General features: G+C 37.6%; 3 protein-coding genes across 7 annotated transcripts; 1 reads left to right on the top strand and 2 right to left on the bottom strand.

The window, feature by feature from the left end:
* Positions 1 to 114: 114 nt before the first annotated feature.
* Positions 115 to 5,153, bottom strand: LOC144476682 (uncharacterized). The gene is made up of 9 exons (XM_078193799.1): positions 3,986 to 5,153; positions 3,426 to 3,862; positions 3,082 to 3,360; positions 2,806 to 3,001; positions 2,494 to 2,739; positions 2,188 to 2,418; positions 1,791 to 2,108; positions 1,531 to 1,694; positions 115 to 1,458 (listed from the first exon to the last, which is right to left on the bottom strand). Exons 1-9 carry the CDS (start codon positions 4,310 to 4,312, stop codon positions 1,281 to 1,283), a joined length of 2,376 nt encoding a protein of 791 aa, XP_078049925.1. The 5' UTR covers positions 4,313 to 5,153; the 3' UTR covers positions 115 to 1,280.
* A 561-nt stretch (positions 5,154 to 5,714) lies between these two features.
* On the bottom strand, positions 5,715 to 20,638 carry LOC144476680 (protein DOP1 homolog). Of its 4 annotated transcripts, none has more exons than XM_078193794.1 (24): positions 19,871 to 20,636; positions 19,382 to 19,635; positions 18,917 to 19,194; positions 18,691 to 18,856; positions 18,431 to 18,620; positions 18,184 to 18,359; positions 17,843 to 18,115; positions 16,208 to 17,768; positions 15,833 to 16,095; positions 14,184 to 15,747; positions 13,669 to 13,979; positions 13,391 to 13,592; positions 12,895 to 13,296; positions 12,685 to 12,821; positions 12,445 to 12,601; positions 12,011 to 12,382; positions 11,805 to 11,943; positions 11,475 to 11,646; positions 11,181 to 11,392; positions 10,946 to 11,098; positions 10,647 to 10,842; positions 9,641 to 9,808; positions 9,453 to 9,564; positions 5,715 to 7,410 (listed from the first exon to the last, which is right to left on the bottom strand). In XM_078193794.1, the coding sequence occupies exons 2-24, from the start codon at positions 19,435 to 19,437 to the stop codon at positions 7,207 to 7,209; spliced, it is 7,464 nt and encodes a 2,487-aa protein (XP_078049920.1). In that variant the 5' UTR covers positions 19,438 to 19,635; positions 19,871 to 20,636; the 3' UTR covers positions 5,715 to 7,206. The 4 variants fall into 4 exon arrangements, with proteins under 4 accessions (XP_078049920.1, XP_078049921.1, XP_078049922.1 ...); XM_078193795.1 differs by having other exon boundaries at positions 20,288 to 20,636; XM_078193796.1 differs by having other exon boundaries at positions 11,829 to 11,943; positions 19,382 to 20,638.
* On the top strand, positions 7,739 to 9,423 carry LOC144476685 (uncharacterized). Of its 2 annotated transcripts, XM_078193805.1 has the most exons (3): positions 7,739 to 8,116; positions 8,622 to 8,674; positions 8,753 to 9,423. In XM_078193805.1, the coding sequence occupies exons 1-3, from the start codon at positions 8,050 to 8,052 to the stop codon at positions 9,161 to 9,163; spliced, it is 531 nt and encodes a 176-aa protein (XP_078049931.1). In that variant the 5' UTR covers positions 7,739 to 8,049; the 3' UTR covers positions 9,164 to 9,423. The 2 variants fall into 2 exon arrangements, with proteins under 2 accessions (XP_078049931.1, XP_078049930.1); XM_078193804.1 differs by having other exon boundaries at positions 7,740 to 8,116; positions 8,622 to 9,423.
* Positions 20,639 to 21,085: the final 447 nt, after the last annotated feature.

Genomic DNA, 21,085 nt, shown 5'->3' with positions numbered 1-21,085 from the left:
TCAAAATACGGGATAGATGAAAATCGTGCCTGTGTTCTGATTTCCCACTGAGAATTTCTAGAACAGTCAGTAGCAATGGTCAGTGATAGTCGTCTCGTGTACAGTGGTAGATGATTGCTACGGTCAGACGTAAGGGGAATTAGATTCGAATGTGAATCATGAATTGTAACATTAGTATGACGTTTCGTACTGTCGCGCATTAATTTATCTATGGATCCTTTTTATAATGACTAAAATATAAATCAGAACAAAATTAACTTATAAATCATCATTTCCACTTCTTAATTATATGTTTTACAGATACTTCGAGCGCCATCTATAATATACGCCGTGAATTGCTTACCGACTTTATCTATCATACCACAAATTGAAAAACAATTTATTCTCTGAATAATTGGGAAAATCCGATAGCTTCAACTATTTGATTTGAACAATGCGTTTGGATAAAAAGAATTTATTTAATAAGTTTGTTCTCGACATTCAATTTTTTATTGTAAATACACTATATATAAAATAAAACAATAATGACAATGTACAATGCGATCATAGGTATGCTTGTAATTAATTTCTAGATTTCTATACAGACCTCGACGCGAATATTACGAAAGTTGTAAGTATTCTTTTTCTTTCTCATTTCGATTTCCTGAATTTCATCGTAGGAAGAGGAATGTCTGGCAACGTACTAACAAATAAACATATAACATGTTTAATGCGATTAACTATTTCTTATCGAGATATACACGGTATTCACTAAGATGTTCGTCTCTCACGGGCAATCGTAAATCAATTTAACTAAAAGATTTGTCTGACGTCATGACACGATACTTGTACAGGCACGTTCAGTATAAGTACTAATCCTATCTCCAGTCTCCTATAAGAAACGATATTTCAAATTCCTTAAATAGTATATCTCGTTCAACACAAACTATATTTATTTACAAATTACCCATATATAAACATTTCATTGTGAATTATCGTTGTGAAAAACGGTCCAAATTATAAAATTTAATTTAATTACGAAAAAGATTAAAAATTATAAAAGGAGACATCACAAGTGGATAGAGAAACTGGTCTACCCTGCATATTCTGATTAATTCTAAAAAAGCAAATGGTGCAATTCTTTCGGATATTTCTATATTAAAAAATAACTGCATCGGTTGCTTTACTGAGAATCGTCTTGCGTATCTTGTACATAAACGCGGAGATTGCCTCCGACTCGAAGCGCAGCTTATGATACAAGAATCGTTTGGCATTTTAGAGCTAATAGTAACTCGTGTAACTTAATTCTCATGCTCGTCGGGATGATTCGTTTTAATATGATGCGTGAAGATATACTGAGTCGCGAATCGCGTTTTACAATAAGGACACTGGTATGGCATTATCGGATGGGCAGACATCAAGTGTGCAACTGCTAACTCTCGTGAAATAAATGGAGATTGGCATACTCCACACCGGTACCTAAAAACAACAAACCACACGAAAACCTTATTAGTTGAACGATCTTTAAAATTGAATTTTACAAACTCTTACCCGCCAGTTGTTCTAATCAGAGTTCGTTTAACAGGAGGTGATGCACTCTCCTCATTAATTTCCACCTTCGGTTCAATAGGCACTGAGTATTCCAATGATATTTCTGGACTTAGTTTTGGCATAGGTTCATCTTCTGACTCTAGTTGCACTTCGTCGTTTTGTACCTGTACGACAAAAAAGGAATTCGAATTGTTCAATATATAATTATGTTCAAATAGAATTGAGATAGCTTATAAATATTCAAGACTACAAAAAATTACCGCCGAATGCGAGCCTTCGGTGTGCACCTTCATATGAGAGTTCTTCGATTGAAAACTGTTGAAGGTTGCATCGCATTTGGAGCATTTATACTTTTTACCAGCACTCAATGACATTACTGACTTTTGCGAGACTTTCGTGGATACTCCCTTCTTGGTATAGAAAGCATCCGGCGTGCATTGGTGCGTCAACAGTGTCACTTCTTTGAAAAATATCTTATTACACTTGAAGCAGTGATATGTTTTATCGACGATGTGCGTTTTCTGATGTACTTTGTACGAACTCTTGTCGGAGAAAGACTCGTTGCGTTTATGAGACGTCTATAGTTTAAAAAAAATTAAATAAAGTATAATAGAAAAGCAGAAACGAGGAGATGTTGCACAGATGATTAACGTGTACCTCGTGTCTCAACAACTGCCACTTTTCCTTGAAAGACTTTTTACATATATGACAAGCGAAATTCTTCCAGGTATAGTTCTCCGAATGCGTTTGTAAATGCGTTAACATTGTAGTATGATCACTAAACCATTGCAAACAGATGCCACATCTCGCCACGTTTTTAAATTCGTTGGGGGCCCTCTTTTTTACAGATGTTTCTTCGTGACCGGTGGTGTCGTTGCGCTCCGCCATCTAGAAATTATAGTATTTTAGAATAACTTGAGTTACTTTCCAAATAATATACAATGTCTCCACGCATATCCGTACTTCCGTATACGTTCTGCTTCTCGCACGAGTTCTAGCTTCCCGTGCTTCTCTCTCAGCATTCAATGCTTCTTCTTGCTCAACACTGGCCGTTACTGGAGATATCGAAGGATGCTTACTATGCTCGCTCATTCTATGTGCTGCTAAACGTATGATAAGTCCGAAAGATCGTCCGCATATATCACATTTGTGTTTTTTAGGCTGATGAGTACGCATATGATTCGACAACGCGCTTTGTTGGGTACAAACCTACTCGCACAAGATTTTAATTAGATATGCAAATTGTTTTCATTAGATATTTCTAAAATTTCCAACCTTTCCGCACGTAGGGCACGCGAGCGATTTGGTAGCTTCAACAATATGCTCCCTCTTCACGTCTCTTGGAGGTTCCTCAACATCGATAATTGGAGGTGTTTGTTGATCTGCCAATTGCGACGCTTTAACTGGTATATAATTATTAGTTTGATGTAACTGAGTATGACTTTGATAGTCGTCTATACTTGGGAAAAACCTGAAATATACAGGGAATGTTTAAACAGAAAATATGGAGCTATATATTGTAGTAATCCTAAAAATCCATTGTACTAGTACCTATTGCATAATGAGCACCACGTATTGGTCCCAATATCAATTGTTTCGCCCGAATGATCACGTAACCTGTGTTGTTTAAGCATTTCCCAACTTACAAATTGCCTGTCGCATTGATCACAGTCTTGGAGACTTCTGTCAAAATCTAATGTCACTTTTAGATGGCTAGTAGCCTCGTGTTTAGCTAAATCTTCAACTAATTCAAAACATGCAGAACACTTTCTGCAAGTGTACTTCCGAGGACAATGCAACAGCATGTGCATCATTAAGCTCTCCTTTGTTCTGTAACAAGTCACTAACTATAGAGTTGTTGCAACCAATGTATCACTTAATCGGTATTAACTTACTTATAATAACTGTTACAAGGAGCACACCACCATTTAGAAGATAGTTTTGCCTTTGAATGTAATTCCTTTCTATCACTTATTGTTAAACTACCTGTTAGTACTTGCTCCAAAATACTTCTCCTTTTTGATGAACCATGATTATTATTTTCTTTCAGAACATTTGATTTATCATCTACTACTATATCTGGCTTATACAGTTCATTCTTTACATTGTTTACACCCGAGGATTCATAAATACTAGTCTCAGTTACTAAGATTGGGTCTGCATTCATTTCCTTGATCTCTACTTCACACGGTAGTTCAGGCAATGATTCGATACAAGTATTCGAATTATCTAGAGCAATATCTATTGGTGTTGATGGATTTTCAACGGGCAGTGAGGCTGGCAGAGGTACTAATGGTGGTGGGGCTCTGGCTTTTTCTCTCCATAATTGAGCCTAAAAATTGTGATATTATTTTTCGTTAGAGTGAACTTGGCCCTGCTATACTTGTTCAATTTCATTGTATAACCTTGATTACTCAAACTACCTTTGGTATATAAGTTAATGTAGAACAGTTACCTGACAAGGGTCTGGAGAGTTCTTCATCACGTCTAAGTAAATCTGAACAGACTCTGTGTCCTTAAACGACAATAGTTTCACATGCATGCTTTTGTAAACGCTCAAACAGTATTCCCTAAACTCATAAACATCGTCGAGCCTAGCAGCGCAAAACTGACATATTTGCTTTGGCAGTGGATCTGTTTTATATACTAGTACAGGCAAGCAAGCTCGTAGCTTTTGAGCGACTTTTCGCTGTACCCCTTCGTTGCCAAAAATCGGCAGCATCTCATTCCTCTCTTCCGAACACAATCTGCAAACATTCTCCCACTTGTTGGGCACAGCCATTGTAAACAAAGATTTCTTATTTAAAGGTCAGACCCAGTAGTTTTTTGCGTCGACTACTCGATCAACGTTAAGGAAACGATCTTACAGTATACGTTTCCTTCCTCGCGATCGCACCAAACATACAAAATCGTGTGTACGATCAGTCTCGAATGAGGTTAGTCAGCAATTCGCAGCGATCGTCGTGCTGGGTTGCGAATTCTTGGCCGAGCAGCCCGTGCATCTTCGTTCCGGCTGTCGCGAACCGTGCCACCCGTGAACGTGAACCTCAACAGGATATTTTTGATCCGCGGATACGACGATTTTCTTTGATCATTCTACTTTCACCTTGCGACGTCTCGTCCTGTTTGAAGCTAGCCTTTCAAGTGTAACGATTCAGTAGAACCGGTTCTCGTAAGCGTAACCGCTTATGTCCATGGATATTGCTTAACACCCTCGTCGTCTATCGTGTTGTGCATGCACATTCGACTGCTTGGACACTGTCTCTGGTCCTGTTGCTGTCGCTCGCATTTTTTCCCTCTCGCCTCGCCTTCGATGATATGTTCAACCTCGCGCGGTATGTTTTGTTTTCATATCTATTCCAGTGCCCGAGAACACGTCCCAGTCATTATCATTTCGTATCACAGTCTCGTATAGGGATCGCTGCCACCTCGGAAACAATAATTTATTTGTGCGCACCGCGGCAATCGCGACTCATCATCGTTGTTGTTCCCAGGAGCGCGACGAACCACGTTTTTAAAAAATAGTAAACTGTTGATTTTGCGGCGTGGCTCGATATTAATGGCGTGCTCCTCGGGATCATTGATCGCGGTCAGATGGAATCATGAGCAAGTAACAGTAACCGCGGTCGATTTGAATCTACATGCTTCACGATCATGGCGCATCGAGTATTAAAAAGGCATTTGTTACGAAAAAAATATTAACAATGTGATGGTCAATAAAATGCAACAAGGTTACAAATTGCAAAAGTGATTAATGATTGTTTGGAATCGCGTATGACACTCGGTTAAACTTTAATTTATTTTATAAATTTACATAAGTATATGTATTTCAACATAAGTATATGTATGCATATCACTTATTTGCACCTGCTAAAATTTTCACAATCTCATATTTCACGAAGTCTTGGATCATTCGAAATAGTAGCAAACCTCTTCTTGTTGATTTAAACAAGAATAAAAGAGAAAGAACCAAATGCGAGTACCATGATTATTTGCTTTATATCAAAATGTTTCATTAGATACTACATACAATCGTTTCATAAATTCCTTTGCTAAAATGTTTTACTTTGTATTCGATGAAACTGTATTAACAATTGAAAATTAAAATATACACAACTTTTTTAACAAAATCTTAACTTGAAACATCGGTCTTTTGGATACGCCTTGTAGATATAACAAATGCATATGAACATTTTACTTTATTAATTATTCACATTGTGTATACTAGACAACTGATTGGTACATGAATGCCTCTTAAAAGGAAGTAACAAATGTTGTAATATTCGCGTAACAAGCATTAATTATAAATTCTCATAATACTTGTTTGCATACAATGTTTCTTTCTTATTTAATTTTCTTTATCATCAAATCGGGTATAGTGTACAATTAATCTTTACTTATATGCGTTTAGTTTTAATTTGTTACGCACTTAACAAATGTGAAACAGCGTAAGAAGGCGATAATAATGTATCGGCGATTACATAGCAAATATACATTATATACACGTATTTATGTATATTGTATATATACATATACATACATATACATAGATACACATATAGGTAAAATGAAAATGGCAACGCTAGCAGATAAATATTTCATAAATAAGATTTATAAATCGTTTATAAACTTGCATGTTTGCGATTCAGAATCTGTGGTGTTTGTATATAGAAAAATAATTTCACAGCAAGTTCTCTTTTCTCGTATTGATTTCCTCTTAATTACATGGAAGCTAATAAATCACCTGAGTGAGGATTATTGATACCTTTAGTTTGCTGTGTACGTATTATTTAGAAGCAATAAAAACAATTGAAATATTTTTTAAATCATCTATGATTATAAAATAAACAATATGATAAAAAAACAATATTTCTGTGTTTTTGACAACATTAACTTTTTGAATAAAACAATATTATTATTTCCAAGAACAATTTCTTCCAATTCTTATATTATTACATTTAAATTGCAACATTGAAATTATAAAAAAAAATATATAATGGAAAGGAGGACTTTTATATAGACACATTCTAATTTGTATCATGTGTATAATAGACTTGTTAAATTTGTATAGAATATATGCTGCATGGCATCCTTTACGAATTGACATGTGAATTCGAAGGAAATAATTGAAATGTTTCTTTGCTTCCTTGCATTATCACTGCATCACCAACTCTCTCTCTCTCCCTCTCTCTCTTTCTCCGTTATTCCACGACGTCAAGTAAGAGGTACATACGCGACAAGCACAGAACATATAGTTCTTGGAACAGTTGAAAAAATAACGATTTGAATAAAACGTTATGTTACACTGTACAGATATTTTCTAGAGATACAATTCAGCTAGGCCCTGGCCTGGCGTATCATATATTTTGATAACTATTCACAACCGAATGAGGAGACAAGTTACAAGCTTAGCTAATCAAAATCAAATATTTCGTTCGATCGTTATTATACAGTATATAGGTTCTATGTTTAATTAATTTGCAATGTACAAAACTGTACTGGAGTAATAATCTACCGATCATAGTTTCAAACAGAAAATTTTTCCTTGACTTTTTCGTACATACTTGCTCAGTTGGTGCATTGAAAAAGATATCAGGGAATAAAAAATTTTTAAACGCCTCTTCCATCTCTCTTCCTTAGCGAGTAGCTCTTATCTACATTGTAGAGATACTCCTACTATCTCGACGCTGGCATCTTCTCAAGAAAATCCTGTTCAATCACTGTCTCCAACTGTGTAATATTTAACGGTGTCTGAGTATCAGTCAATCTGCAACTGAGTGTTGTAAAAAAATAATGCAGATCTTGCAACGAACGGATGTAGTTTGAGGTCAGAAGAAGCTCTCCTGGTATTGCTTTTGCAGATCCCAAATCCTGCTTATACTGTAAAGATACAAATATTAAAGAATTAGCGGCTTCAAATTGAGATTTAATTATAATACAGATATTGATTTAAATGATGGGTACTCCTATACATTACATACGTTTGATTAACAATAAATGCAATATTGAAATTCATAAAATGGAGCAGATATATATTTTTGCAATGTTAACAAAATTTTAGACATATGGTAGTTGATAATATTTATTGTACGTTAAATATAATTCAAGCAGTGAACTTTTAGGATGCAGGTCTATTGGCACAGATTCAAAAATAAGCTATGTATATATGTTTCGTATGCTGCCAAAATAAGTATTTCATCAGTGAAAGCAGTCAAAAGCAGTGCACAAGTTAAAGAAACTGTCTGAAGAACAAAGGAGCGATAGAAATAGAAATTGTACATAGAACCTGGTTTCATCCTTTTCAATGCAGAGTGGATTGATGTAATATGAACTGCTGTAATCCATGACATGAGCAGACACGATAGAATTCCGACTTTAATGTAACTTAAAAGAAGCTCAATTGTGTTTAATTAGAGACAGATGTGCGAGTGAAGTTACACAGTGCTGATTAAATACATTTGTATGTAATAATAGTAAAAGAACGTAGACAGTTCATTGTCAGTCAGTTTGATAGTGGCCATGGCAGTGACTGGACTAACAACAGTTGTATATATTATTCTTTACTTTACAGTAACAATAGACGCTCGTAAGTGTTGCATTCAATTAGTGTATTTTTCAATATTTCAATTACATATGCACGTGTTTATCCACTGAAAAGTGATATACGATAATAGATTATTTAAATTACACGGAACAAATTTTTTATGTCAAATGTGTATTAAAAAGATACTTCAAATAAATTTCCAGATCTTGTAACTGCAGTTTTCATTAATTATTAAAACATCTTAAAAATATTAAAACTATATTCCGTTTAACTGATTTACATAAAATACATAAAGTGTTTATTATAATCTGACAATTAAGCATTATTTAATTCTCAATATTTTTTAAGACATGATATGACAAAAATGAGGATGTAGCCCACAGTTGTAATTATATTTCTTTCAATGAGTGATTAAGTGGACTAATTGATAGTAATGAAATGGGATTGTATGACATGAATCAGGCATTTACAATTTGCTTTCAGTTTCCTTGCTTAATCTTACTAGTAATTTTTTACAACAGTCTAATTGTTATATTTAATATTTTAGAATACTCAGATGACTCTGATTACAAAGATTTCGAATTTTATGAAGAAATGCCGGTAAGTTACGTTGGGAATTTTGAGAATGATCATTTGAACATTGTTCAAGACGACTACTACATTTTGAATGATTTCGAGGATGCGGTTCCTCGTGGACGCAGATGCGATGTATGTCCTGAGATGCACGGCAATGTCGATTTATCTTTCAAAATCATCGACGAGGCTCCCAAAAAAGAAAGCGCGCATGACGTGCAATTAGATTGGTATAAACCACAGAGAATTTATCGGTATACTAAACATAGAATTCCGGGCTACGATTACGAGGAAATAGATCATGTGTTCGCAAGAAATCCTCAGCAATGTGATGAAAAATCAATCTGGACTCATTGCGTCTGTAGGTTCACTTGCACCGAACCGGACGTGGTAGATTGTTATTCACCGTGCAGAAGCGGATGCGAATGCAAAGAAGAATACGTATTCGATGAGAAATCAAAGAGATGCATGTTACCAGAAGAATGTCCAAAAGACGAAGACTATATTGACGTATAGAAGTATCTATTGCTTTTGTCAAACCAACTACGAATCATCCAATCTTTCTTTTAGTGTAGAAATCACAAAATTCTATAAAATAATGATGAAACAATATGAAAGCAATAAACGCATAAGCATACAAGTTTGTCTTACACATGAGTTGATGTATGAAATAACAGGTGCATTGTTTTAATTGCACTTTAGGCGTCTACTCTTTGCTAATATTTTCTACAATGCAACAGGATATTGAATTTTCATTTTAATAAAGTAATGAAAAAACATAAGTGAGACATCAATTCATTCTTACCTTGTTGTCCATCAATTTTGCTATCCTTGTGATGTGTGGTACGAAATCCGAAGACAAGTTGTTATTGTCTATGCTCCCTGCTGCAGAGTCCCCTACAAATGCCCACCTATACCTACAAAAAGACATTAGATTGTTATGGGATCTTCTACAAGCTGAATTCTACGATAGATGAATTATAAGTTACTTACATTTGAAACTGAGGAAGTCTATGCGCAGGTAAGAGTAATGCCAAGTCTAACAATTTAGCAGCTGCAAGCTGCAATTGCAACCAGTGTGGGTGTCCATGCGCTTGGAGACCATTGCTAGCATTCACAGCCCACGATGAATCCAAAGCAGAAAGAAGTTTTATGTGTGAACTGTATGAAAGTGAAAGTATAGCTTCAAAAATCGCATTTTAATGGAAAACTATACAGCATTTCTTAAAAAAATAAATTCCAACATCTTGCATTGAAAGCGAAAAACAAAACAAACACAGAACCCTTTGAATTATATTGTAACTACTAATCCTGAATACTACAAAATGTTTTGAAGACGAAACAGTATCTTTAAAGGTTTTTACAATCCGAAATAAGGTATCCAAGTATCTTTGAATTACTTTATATCGTAGTATGCTTAAAATTGTGAACTTAATCATCCTAGATACATTATTTCAAGATTTAAATCTTATATGATGACCGTTAATATGCAAGAAGCATTCAATTACCTGCCATGGCGACTGATGTCCCAACACCAATCAATTTATGGAGGCATCATAAATTCCACCAAATCGCAGATACCGAAACAGAGCCAAAAACAATATGACATTAGGCACTGTTAATGTTAGTAAGGAGTAAATACAAACAATTTTATTAGAGCATAGCACGTTGTATGCTAAGAAAGTGTTAACAGATATGTTAAAGAATAACTGAAGCTAGATGATAATATGTATCTCTTTTTGTTTACGCGATAATAATGCAAGATAATAAAAAATCTTTGTTGCGTAGCACATTAGAACTATCGGTTCTGTCATATCTAACTGAACTGATTTATATTTTCCCTCATTGAATTGTATAATTTTTTGTAACATCATCTTGTATTTTTTGTTTAAGAATATTTCAATCGTCTCGGCTAATATATATCATGCGTAGAAAGCACCAAACTCCCAAAAGCAAAGAGTAGAAACAAATGTACTGGGAAGATGGATTGTTACTTTACCTAAATTCCTCACTATCTGTGTTTAATTCTTGTTCAATATACAAGAAGACTTGAACAAGTTCACTGACTATTACCGGCCACAAAGACGTAGCGTGCTGCGGTGATACTCTCAAAAGCAACACCCGGAAACAAAGAAAGACTTGCGCCTGAATAGATGGGATGACTTGCGGCAAACGTAGACTGTCCGCTAAACGTTCTAATTGCAAAAGAGTATAGAAGGTGTAGTTTCATATATTCACTGTAAGCATGATATTTGGATTACTCTTGCCATTATCATTAATCCATTAATTGTTTACTACCTTGAATTTCAGGCATATATTTATGATACTGGTCCGTTTCACTGCAAAGTATAACATAAGCAAGCCTTTTTAACAATTGAGCCTTTTGTTCGTATTCCTGCTCTTTCGAGGAAAATATACTAATGCTACTACTCTGAGCCATGGAAACGCGATCTGCAAGAAAACAATATAAGAAGCGATTGTTTATGTGCGAACACACGGTAATCATATTGACATTATTCTAGAGGACATGTACTCATCAAATCCCGGAAGGTTGTATTGTCATGTGTCATCAGATTGTCTATAATAGTTCTCCAATAAGGTAAACATGCTGGTGTCATCTGGAAGAAGGCAGGATCTAGTAAAAGGTCCAGTACATCTTTGCGCCATGCTTTTCTAGTATATTGATAACCAGACAGGGAACTTAGTAACTGAGAACAAGCTGTGAACGAAGCGATATTTTTCGTCCTGAAAAAGATTGCAACGAGATATAATCGATACCGTAACAACCGGATCGTTCGTTAGTATTTTAAACTATGAAAAGCCTTACGAATGATTTTTTAGATACGGTGTCACGTTATACATGAGATTAGTCAACAATGTCACTACTCGTTCCTTTTCTTGGGAACCATAGCTAACGTCTAACAAAGGTGCCAGTATTTCTGCCAACACTGCTTGAGCTTGCACGCTAAATGCAGCGTTAGGCGGTGTTCCAGGTGTAACTGAAACAATAATATTTATATCAATAATTACCTTAATATCAATCGTATCGTGTCACCAGCGCTGTTACATTCAGACAGTATTGCGCTAATATAAAGAAAGTAAACAATGACTAAGGGATTTAATAACTGAATCATTCTAAAAGAAAAGCATTACGCACCAGCCCCACTTTTGCCTTCTTTACCTTCCGAAGATCCTTCAGCGACTTCGAAAGCGTCTTCTCTAACAGCCAAATTCCTTCTCAACCATGTGGTCTGTTCTAAACATGCTCCAGCTATTTGTGAACACACTTCGACCAACTGAAACAACATTTTCTAATTATCCATTTCCTACTCTAAATGACTACCGAGTGTTATTTAGAAATACCTTAGCAGACACATCCTGGAGATCTCTTATGTCCTTCTTCTCTTGCATAGGAGGACATTTTTGAACATACTCGTTCAAGATTGCTAGCAAAAGGAACTGAGCAGGGGCTGTCAAGGATAGGCCGTCCTTCAGCAAGCCGAGCAAAGATGCCCACGATTCGATAAGGGACTGCGACGTGTTACTTTGCATATATACGTATAGTAATTCTAACACAGACACCTCCAACGAGAAATCTTGCTTCACACCATGAATAGGAGGCGGGGACTTTACAACTTGATGGACAGTCTGAACCAAAGTGTCAATAGGCATCACGCGAATCGCGCTTACCAAGTGAACCATAACCTGCTGATTAGGACAAGCTTCCGGAAGTACCTGGATCAAAATATGATTACTTTTAGCGGGCTGCAATAGAAGCAACCCATTAAATTGTTTACCTTTTTTGAATTACCAGACGGCTGTCTTCTTTCGTGCCAAGCAACAGCAATGGCTGCCAAAAAGTTCACTCCGTGATGGAATGATATGGGGGACAGAAGTTCTAAAAGTTGATGCTTTACTATTCTCGGACTACCCACTACGCAACTGGCTTGTTCGCTAAATTTATGTTAAAAGAAAATAAGGTTCGTCAAACGTAACTTTCAAGCGATAAGGAAAAATCAACTTGAAATGAAACAAACTTGTCTTTTGTTGCCAACACTGCTTGCCATAGTGTCGACAGGGACGCGATTATCCTTGGCAGATGACTCAAAGCTGTTCTTCTAGCATGCTGCTGCAATTCATTCGCAACGTTTTTATCCTTTGACGTATTAAGGTCCTATGGACACAATCAAATTATATACAGATTCTTACACTAGTGGGAGATCCGATTAAGCGAATCTATAGCTTACTGGAGTAAGTGGGCTGGGCATAAACACGTGGATAAGGTTATTGAATATCTGGCCTGGATTTGCCCCGGGAATTCCAGTCTGGATAGTACCACTAAAAGGTTGGTTAAACGAAAAGCCGATCTGTTGGGACGTATCCAATAAGCAGTAGTGAAGTAAGAACGTTAATGCCTCTAGGTGAGTGACAGTATAATCCGCAGGAAGGCAACATTCGACTGTACTTATGTCCTGCAATTTCGTTGCCATTGTCGTTTCTTCGTTAATATAATAAGAAGCTAGGTGTTCGATGTTGCAACATAATTGGTGTATGACCGACGTAACTATCCCAGTCAACGAGGACCCCATAAAAGGAAGACTCGAAGTAACCAGGGTCGTCCAAAATTGGTGCAAGTGTCTCATGTGGTCCTGTAAAAAATAGCGTAATATTGTACCGTGCATGAAACATCCCATCTTTTACTAGTTATTTTAACTGATTTAATCATTCAAATGTGTTACATACCAATTGTAAAGCACTGAGTATACTAGCAAGGAACATTGGTTGTTGAGGAATTGGTGCACCAGGTACATATTTCAAGCTGTTCCCCGTAATATTGGGAACGGTTCGTGTGGGAGTACTTGGCGTCGACGTAGTCGTTGCACAAATATCCTCACCTTTTTGACTACCGCATTGGTGTTCCAACATAATTAAAGCTAATAATAACCTAGGACAACAACAAATATTTTTAATGATGTATCTCTCGTTGAAAATGTTTAGCACTTTCTGCTTGATTTATTTACCTGAGCAGCTGTATTTGGAAAGCTTCCGTGTGGTCACTCGCTCTATATCTGCACTTGTTCACATCGTTATCAGCTACAGGATCATTGAACAAAATGATTTCCTCGGTGAACGTGAACACCTCCTCATTCTCTTTGTGTGCGTTTTTCATATTCATAACGCTCGACACGAGACAATGCAGCGCAACCTTTTGTACTTTACATTTCGTTAATAAGTCGACAATGTAACAACTGAACCCCTTCCCCGAATCTCGAACAATAGGAATTAGTTCGGAGAATATTAGCGTTAATAATTCTGTACTGGCTAATTGCACCTATTCAGGAATAAATGATTGTAATACATATAGAAGGCAATTAAAAGTGTAATAAAAAAAAAGCTAGCTGAAAAGATTGCTGTGCTGTGCTAAGTAATATTCATAAACTTAAACAATTACAATTTCAAATCGCAAATTCTTGTCTTACAATCAATCTTTTCAACTCCTATCAAACATCCTATCAACGTGTGTAGAACAAATTACCTGTCTATTTCCTGATATCTCTTCGTGGGTGAGTCTCATCTGTCCCAGATTGGGATAATAGCTCCTCGCGAAATAAAGGCACACACTAATTAGAACTTCCAGGTACATGCTACTCCTATAAGCAGCTATAAATTCTGTATTAGCTACGTCCCCGTGAAAGTTTCTTCCAAACACACTTTTCCGATGTCTGGCTAATAAATTTAACAATGTCGTGTTTTTCGTAGTGTTGCATACACCGGTAGTCGCAGCACAACATAAGAACATTCTAGTATTTGTCAAGAGTTCGTTCCGTAGAGTTCGCAATGCGTACAATGTTCTGGTCGAGTCGTAGACTCCACAATAAAGTAACATATGTGAATGAAGGTTGTGAACACCGACTCCATAATTACGACCGGTTTTTACATTCTGATCGGTGGACTCGTCGGTGGTCTTTTGTATTGTCTCGGTAACGTCACAAATTTGCATCACACGGTCTAGCACTTCGTTCAAGATCTCCTCTACTATGCTAGTGCCGCTAGAATTGCTGAAGTATTCCTCGGCGGTGGTACTAGCTTCAAGGTCAACTTCTTCATCGTCCATCGTCCAACTTGGTATCTCGACGCTGGCCTCAAAACTTCCGACATCGTGGTCGTAATTCGTCATAAATTCATTTGTACTGTGATATTTGCCCTTGATAATGGTACCTGCAACTTCTCTGGAACTGCCCGGCATTATGACCGATTCCTTCTTCAATTTCGTTTGCTTGTTAGTTATCTCAGGGCTGCTAGAATCAAAACTGTTAGTTATAGAGTCCAGTGAGGAACCAACTTCCCCGTTTAGCTTTTTGATCCCAGCCTTATCTTTCGTCTTGGAGCTGGAATTTGCAGACTCGAAGAGACTCTCGTCCAGGCTGGCGGTGGAGCCTTTGTCGAAATCAATTTTCTTGAATCTGGTTGCATTTTTCAATAATTCTGTTGTTAAGTTGGCCTTCTTTACGCTGGGCAACGATTCATCTTCGGTTAGAGAATCATTCGAGTTTTCGTTGCAGTTCAGTGACAGAGGATTAACGAAAACAGAAATCTTCCGGTTGCCCGATATGCTTGGCGGTACCTCGAGTTCCTTCATGAACTGATTCCTCTCAGTTACGTACTGGTTGCAATTGTCACCAGCGGCCAATGTTGTCACGGCGAATATCCTTTTCACCTTCACCGGATTTATAGCTTTTTTCTTTTTCTTTCCTTTCCGCCATTTCTTATCCTCGTCCACGTTATCGCTGACATGATATATTACGTTCCCGTCCACAGAACTGATGGCATAAATCTTCGCGGCGCCTTCTGTATCGTCTTGCACCTCGGACTTCTCCTCTATCGGATCATTCTTGGTCAGAACAGTGTTGCTGTGCTGTATGCTAACATGGAGTACGCTCATGCGACACGTGGACGGGTCCAAAAGTATTGTCAGCAGCGGATCCACTATTCGTGAAATGTCGCCTCGCATCAAAGAGTGAAGCAACCAAGACTGGGCGTGCAGCTTTAGAGGTGAGTTGTCTCCGAGTTGTAGATTATCCAATATTTTCAACAGTGACCTGGAACAATATTTGAATTGGTGTCGAATTTACTTGAAAATTACGTACAGGATCTATTCTGAGATGTAAAGGCAGTGCAACTCACTGGTCAAACGATTTCATACATCCGCGCAGTCTGGGATTAGTTTCAATCTCTCTACCCAAGTGCCACAGTGTAGCAAATCGGTTGAAAGCTTCTATCCTCTTCTCAATATTTTCAGCAGTCAGTGCAGCCCCTATCACATCCTCAACCGCATCGCAGGATTTGTGTAGAGCGTGATGAAGTTCATGCAATAACTCAACGCATCGCATTCTATATTTGTGAGCGGGTAATTCGCCAAGATGGTGCCACAGGGAATATGCCAGTACCTTCAAAAAGTTGATTTTAAGTTCTGTCTTTTGAATCTTATGAATATTAACAAGAAAATATTACAACCCTTGAAACACTTCTTGCGAAATATAGTGAAAATAAGTAAAATACCTGGAACACGTTGGTATATTGCATTAGATATGTTATGTGCCATTGCTTCAGCAAAGGCACCATGATCACAGCAGTAACTCCCTCTCCGCATTTCGTGTAAGTTTCAACATCATTGTTAGCTTTTAATAACGCTATTAGATCTAGCAACGTAGCAATACTGGTTAATTGAAGAGCGGGTTGCTTCCCTAACCAGCAGCTGCAAACCACCAACACTTTCAACCAATCTGGTAAAACGATATTTCCCTTCGGCTCTTCTTCTATTAATACTCCATCTCCAGGATGGAAATATTTAGGAAACGTAGATAGCTCGACGAACAAACTGGAAGCTATTTGCACAGCTTCCTCCCATTCGGCTTGCGCTATAAAGTCTACATATAGATTGAGAACATCTAGTCGCTTGGTATCGTCAATCACGGATACATCTTGGCTGAAGAAACCGGAATCTTCCATGTTTAATCTGGAGTTTAGCAGAAGCTCCAAGTAACGCATCCTTTCGTCGAAGCTCTCTCTCGGCAAGGGAATTATCAAATTATCATACATGTCCTCTACCATTCTTTCTTTGCTCAGTACCCTGTTGCTAATTAGTTTTACGTAAAAAGTCTCGTACTGTCTCAAACATTTCTCTAGCATTGTATGTTGCGCTTGAAACGCTGGAGACGGTCCTCTGCCCAAGGACCCCGTAGAACCCATAACACTGCTCCGGCTTGACTGCTTCAACGTAGTCAACTGATCCTTAGATGGAGAACTAATACTACTGGCTTCCATACAACCACTTTTTATATCGTCCATGCTCTTGTTTCTTGGTAAACTTTTCGACTCTTGGCTTACCACCACAGATATACCAGTATTGCTAGCGTCTTGCATGGAATCGGTCAGCTTGGAGGTGCTTTTGCTAGATTTCTTTTTTGATTTCTTGTCGGATCTTTTGGCAGCACCGCCCGAGTTTGCTCTTCTCCTCGGACTGGGACTCTTTTCGGAAAACGAGCCGTTCGACGTATCTGGTTTATTTAGTTTACTATCGGATTGACTCTTCTCTAGAGGAATCGCAGCCAAAGAGTTCTCGTTAGGTGCTGCGCTAGTGCTAGCGTTCGTGATAACGTCAAACTTTGTTTCTAATTCACTCTTGTCCGTGTGAGTGGTCACCACAGTGGGCTGCACTTTGGACAAGATTTTCGCGCATAATCTAAGGCTCCTCGAGATCTCCATAGGAGATAGAAGATCAACGTAACACAAAAGCTTACTAACAATTTCGTGGAATAAGCCAGGCAGGTGTTCGGATGGAGTATCGATAAATGCGTCTAGTGACACCGTGTCCAGGAGGAATTCGGTCAATATACATACTTCCATGAAATTTGGTACACCGCTACCTACAGGTCTTACAACAACATCTTCTGCCTCGTTTTTACTGTTCGCTCTATCTTGACAAGCCTTCTCAAACAAATGTCCGCAATGGATCCAAACGTAAGACGGTTCTAACGTTGAAAATAATAAGTTCGCTGACTTTACTACCTCGTTAGTTTTTGGTACTCTGTTTGATTGTCCACAGGCGTTGTAAAAGGTCCTATTGCAAAACAGTTAATGATACTGTAACGTTTACGTTAATGATATTTTATTTAGGCTCTCTATGTCGCTTACCTAAAAACTTCAAACAAAATATCGTCTAGAATCACTGGCCCGATTTCTGCCTTTTCCAACAATGACACCAATATCCTATATGGTTTCAGATCTTGTGGATTTTCCTCGCACACAGTTTTCAGTAACGCTTTAATCGCCTCTATCAACATCTCTTTCGAATATATATCAAAATAAGTGGGTGTATTTTCTGTGGTTTCCGAAACAGTATTGGCCGTCTTTCTCTTTAAAATAGATGTGCTTACTTCTGTACCCAAAAGCCAAGCAAACAAACGCCTACGATTAAACGTAAACTTAGTGTGTAAAACAACAAATCAGGCCAGACTTTGCTCCATTTAATTTACCTATTCAAACTCATGTCTCTTCTTAATATAGTGACAAGAGCAGCTGTGACTAGTGATACCATATGTATGCGCGTTAATTGACTATTATGTACAGGAAAACCAACTAACAACAAGTCCAAAGCACTTCTTTGTACTAACACTGAATTGTCTTGTACACCAGCAGAAAGGGCTGTAACCTATGCCACAATTTAAATGATTAAAAACCAAAGGTCAATTTACTTTGATTTATACGCAGAACTTAGTTTACCATAATAGTAGTGTCTGTGCCCATGATGTACCGTTGCTCTTCCATTGGCAGTTTTTTATTGAAATGTGTTAACACAAATGATATAGCAGGCAATCGAATTCCAGAATTTGAAGCTAAACAATCCCATAGACATGCATAAAAATGTTCTGGACCCACTCCTTCGCAAACCTTCTCAAGCAAGGAATTGGTCCTGAAAAAAATGTTTAATCATTGACTTTATCTCTTTCTTCTACCAATAGAAATATGTAATTAACTAGTACCTATCGAAATGATCAGAACCATCTTCTAGACCAAGAAGAACACCGCTTAAAAAACCACTCAATCCAGGCCGTAATCTCTCTCCAAGAGGCACAAAATGAGTTTCATATACCGTGAGCAAGGATGGTCTCACATTCATAGCAGCATGGCCCAACAGTGGAAACAAACCTAATGAAAAAAATCAGGACATTCTTGCTATCCAAAAATTGCCTGCCGATTGCAACTTACCAGCACTGTATATGAAGAGCTCATGACTCAGTCTGTTAGTGCCCATACATTTAAAAATTATGTCGTAGGTTTCTAGAGCTTTTAAATGAACACCGGATGGTAAAGCAGGATGCATACATTGAGCTAATCTTTTAGATATTTTAATTCTTCTAGGAATGACTGGAAACTTCATATGACTTAATAATACTTTGTTTAGTTTTCCTAGTGCTGAGATTAAGTCTGCCCATTCGCTGGTGTATTCGAAGCTCTTCAGTGCTTTGTCAACAGCAGACACATAGCTGTAAGAAATATAAATATATATGTCAAATTTTACCATAGAAACTAGCATCAATTGTACTTAATTGCACAATTATTTACAGATTTTATAAACATAGTTTTCATTTATCGAATCTCCCATTTTATAATAATAAGTTACAGCACATTTTTTATTCCTTAATAAATTCGTAGTATCTGTTCTCTACTTACACTCTATATTTAGAGTCTTTCATAAGTTCATATTCTTCCAAGGCGATGGAACCCATTGTTGCTGTTGGTGTTGCAATTTACAATAAAAATAGACTATTCGTTACACACACACACACGCGCGCGCACGCACACCTTCCGATTACATTATTCCAAAATTGATGGGTATCACAAAATGATTCATATGAAGGAGGTTCCATTGAAGAAGTCCCTTATCAAACGATACATTGTCTTTAAATAAGAGCAGGTACCTTTATCTGAAAAAAAGATTCGGTAACCTATCGTGCCGCACGGTCAATTTCGATTATGCGAGTATGCTGTGTAAAACACGTTCTCGAGTGTATAGAAAACGTTCAGTGGAATCGTGTTTCCCGGATAAAAATACACGTTGGTGTGCAGATATTGACTTTTCCTTCGACGACTTTGTAGTCATCCAATTGATTCGGTGTTATCTATTCGTACAGAACCGCTAAAAGACGACAGCATTCTCACCATATGATCAACGACGGCTATTATTTTCAGATCCGAGCAAACGTATGCGCTTGAAATAAGCCGAGGATTTTTCCTGTTCATGGATATCGAAACACTGAGACCGATTTTTCACAGAGAAATTTTTAACGCGTTCAGACGCAATGGTTTTTTTCTCTTTATTTCTTCCTCTTTCCCTCTCTTTCTTTGTGTTTATACATTCACGGTTACCCACATACTGTATCGAAAGGGTCACCGTGTTGTCCTACATCGAAGGCTGTTGTTCAAAAAACTCAATTCCGAGCAACTGACAGTGTTTTCGTTTATTAGACGAGGTTAACGATCAAACACAAATACCAACGAGATGGACTAACAATTAGGTTTAGACAATAGTGGGGTCTTTCTATTTTCTCGCTGATTGGGTACCGAGAGGCAGCTCACCTCCTGATGTTGACATTTCGAATTTACATATGTTTGTTGTCAAGGGTGAAGGTAACAAGTATCTGACAGCCACGAGACTTTATCTGTTATCGTCGCAGTACTCATCGAGAAGGGCTGGCTCCTGGAACCTGGACCTGGACCTGATGTTCGTCCTCGTCCTCGTTCCCAGTACGGATACGGTTCGATGATCTTTACGTTGTGTTTGTCATGAATCGCCACACTGACTCGCTTCCTGTCTAAGACGAGTGACACGACACGACACGACACGACACGACGCACGATCCTCGTCGTAATACAGTCCAGTATGTACATACAATCGTCGTAGTCGCTATCTTTTCGATCCTCCTAGTGCGTAGTGAAGTTTGCCATTTGCCATGCTCGGACGGAAACAGTGTTAGCTAACCGCAGACTTATATGTACAGGGTGTCTATTTGAAAGAAAGGATATTGTATTTGTTACACTAGCTCGAATTTTTCAAAACGAAATGCTGAGCATTCAAGCTCATAGTTACAAGTAATTGTTTGAAATATAAAATCGAAAGCGTAGACGTTGACTTCAAACTAGAAGGTATAAAACTTCGTCGTCTTAAGAAAGATTTGAAAGGCTTTTCAAATTATTTGAAATCTATAGAATAGGTTTTACTATTGACTGCGTTTCGTGCTCAACATCATATGCGTTCGTGTATGCAACGATCAAACGTGTGACGTAATTTAAAAGGTGGAAGCTCATTTGTCGGTTTTTGATCGATGGTGCAACAAATACGTTAAGTTGCCGCGCATGGAATCTTGTTTTTTTTCG

Source organism: Augochlora pura, chromosome 11 (genome assembly GCF_028453695.1).
Source record: "Augochlora pura isolate Apur16 chromosome 11, APUR_v2.2.1, whole genome shotgun sequence".
NCBI classification, from domain to species: Eukaryota; Metazoa; Arthropoda; class Insecta; order Hymenoptera; family Halictidae; genus Augochlora; species Augochlora pura.
Note: the sequence above shows the minus strand (reverse complement) of the source record. Positions and strands in the feature narration are given on the sequence as shown.

Bases quoted from the DNA above. Each gene is read 5' to 3' on its own strand.
- LOC144476680 (XM_078193793.1), bottom strand. From the start codon at position 19,437: ATGGGTTCCATCGCCTTGGAAGAATATGAACTTATGAAAGACTCTAAA. The intron at 15,748-15,832 runs GTGAGTTGCACT...ATATTGTTCCAG, and splicing joins TGTATGAAATCGTTTGACCA to GTCACTGTTGAAAATATTGG. The intron at 12,602-12,684 runs GTTTGTTTCATT...ACATAAATTTAG, and splicing joins GTGTTGGCAACAAAAGACAA to CGAACAAGCCAGTTGCGTAG.
- LOC144476685 (XM_078193804.1), top strand. From the start codon at position 8,050: ATGGCAGTGACTGGACTAACAACAGTTGTATATATTATTCTTTACTTT. The intron at 8,117-8,621 runs GTAAGTGTTGCA...TTAATATTTTAG, and splicing joins TACAGTAACAATAGACGCTC to AATACTCAGATGACTCTGAT.
- LOC144476682 (XM_078193799.1), bottom strand. From the start codon at position 4,312: ATGGCTGTGCCCAACAAGTGGGAGAATGTTTGCAGATTGTGTTCGGAA. The intron at 3,002-3,081 runs GTACTAGTACAA...TGTATATTTCAG, and splicing joins TGGTGCTCATTATGCAATAG to GTTTTTCCCAAGTATAGACG. The intron at 2,109-2,187 runs GTACACGTTAAT...TTTAAACTATAG, and splicing joins GGCAGTTGTTGAGACACGAG to ACGTCTCATAAACGCAACGA.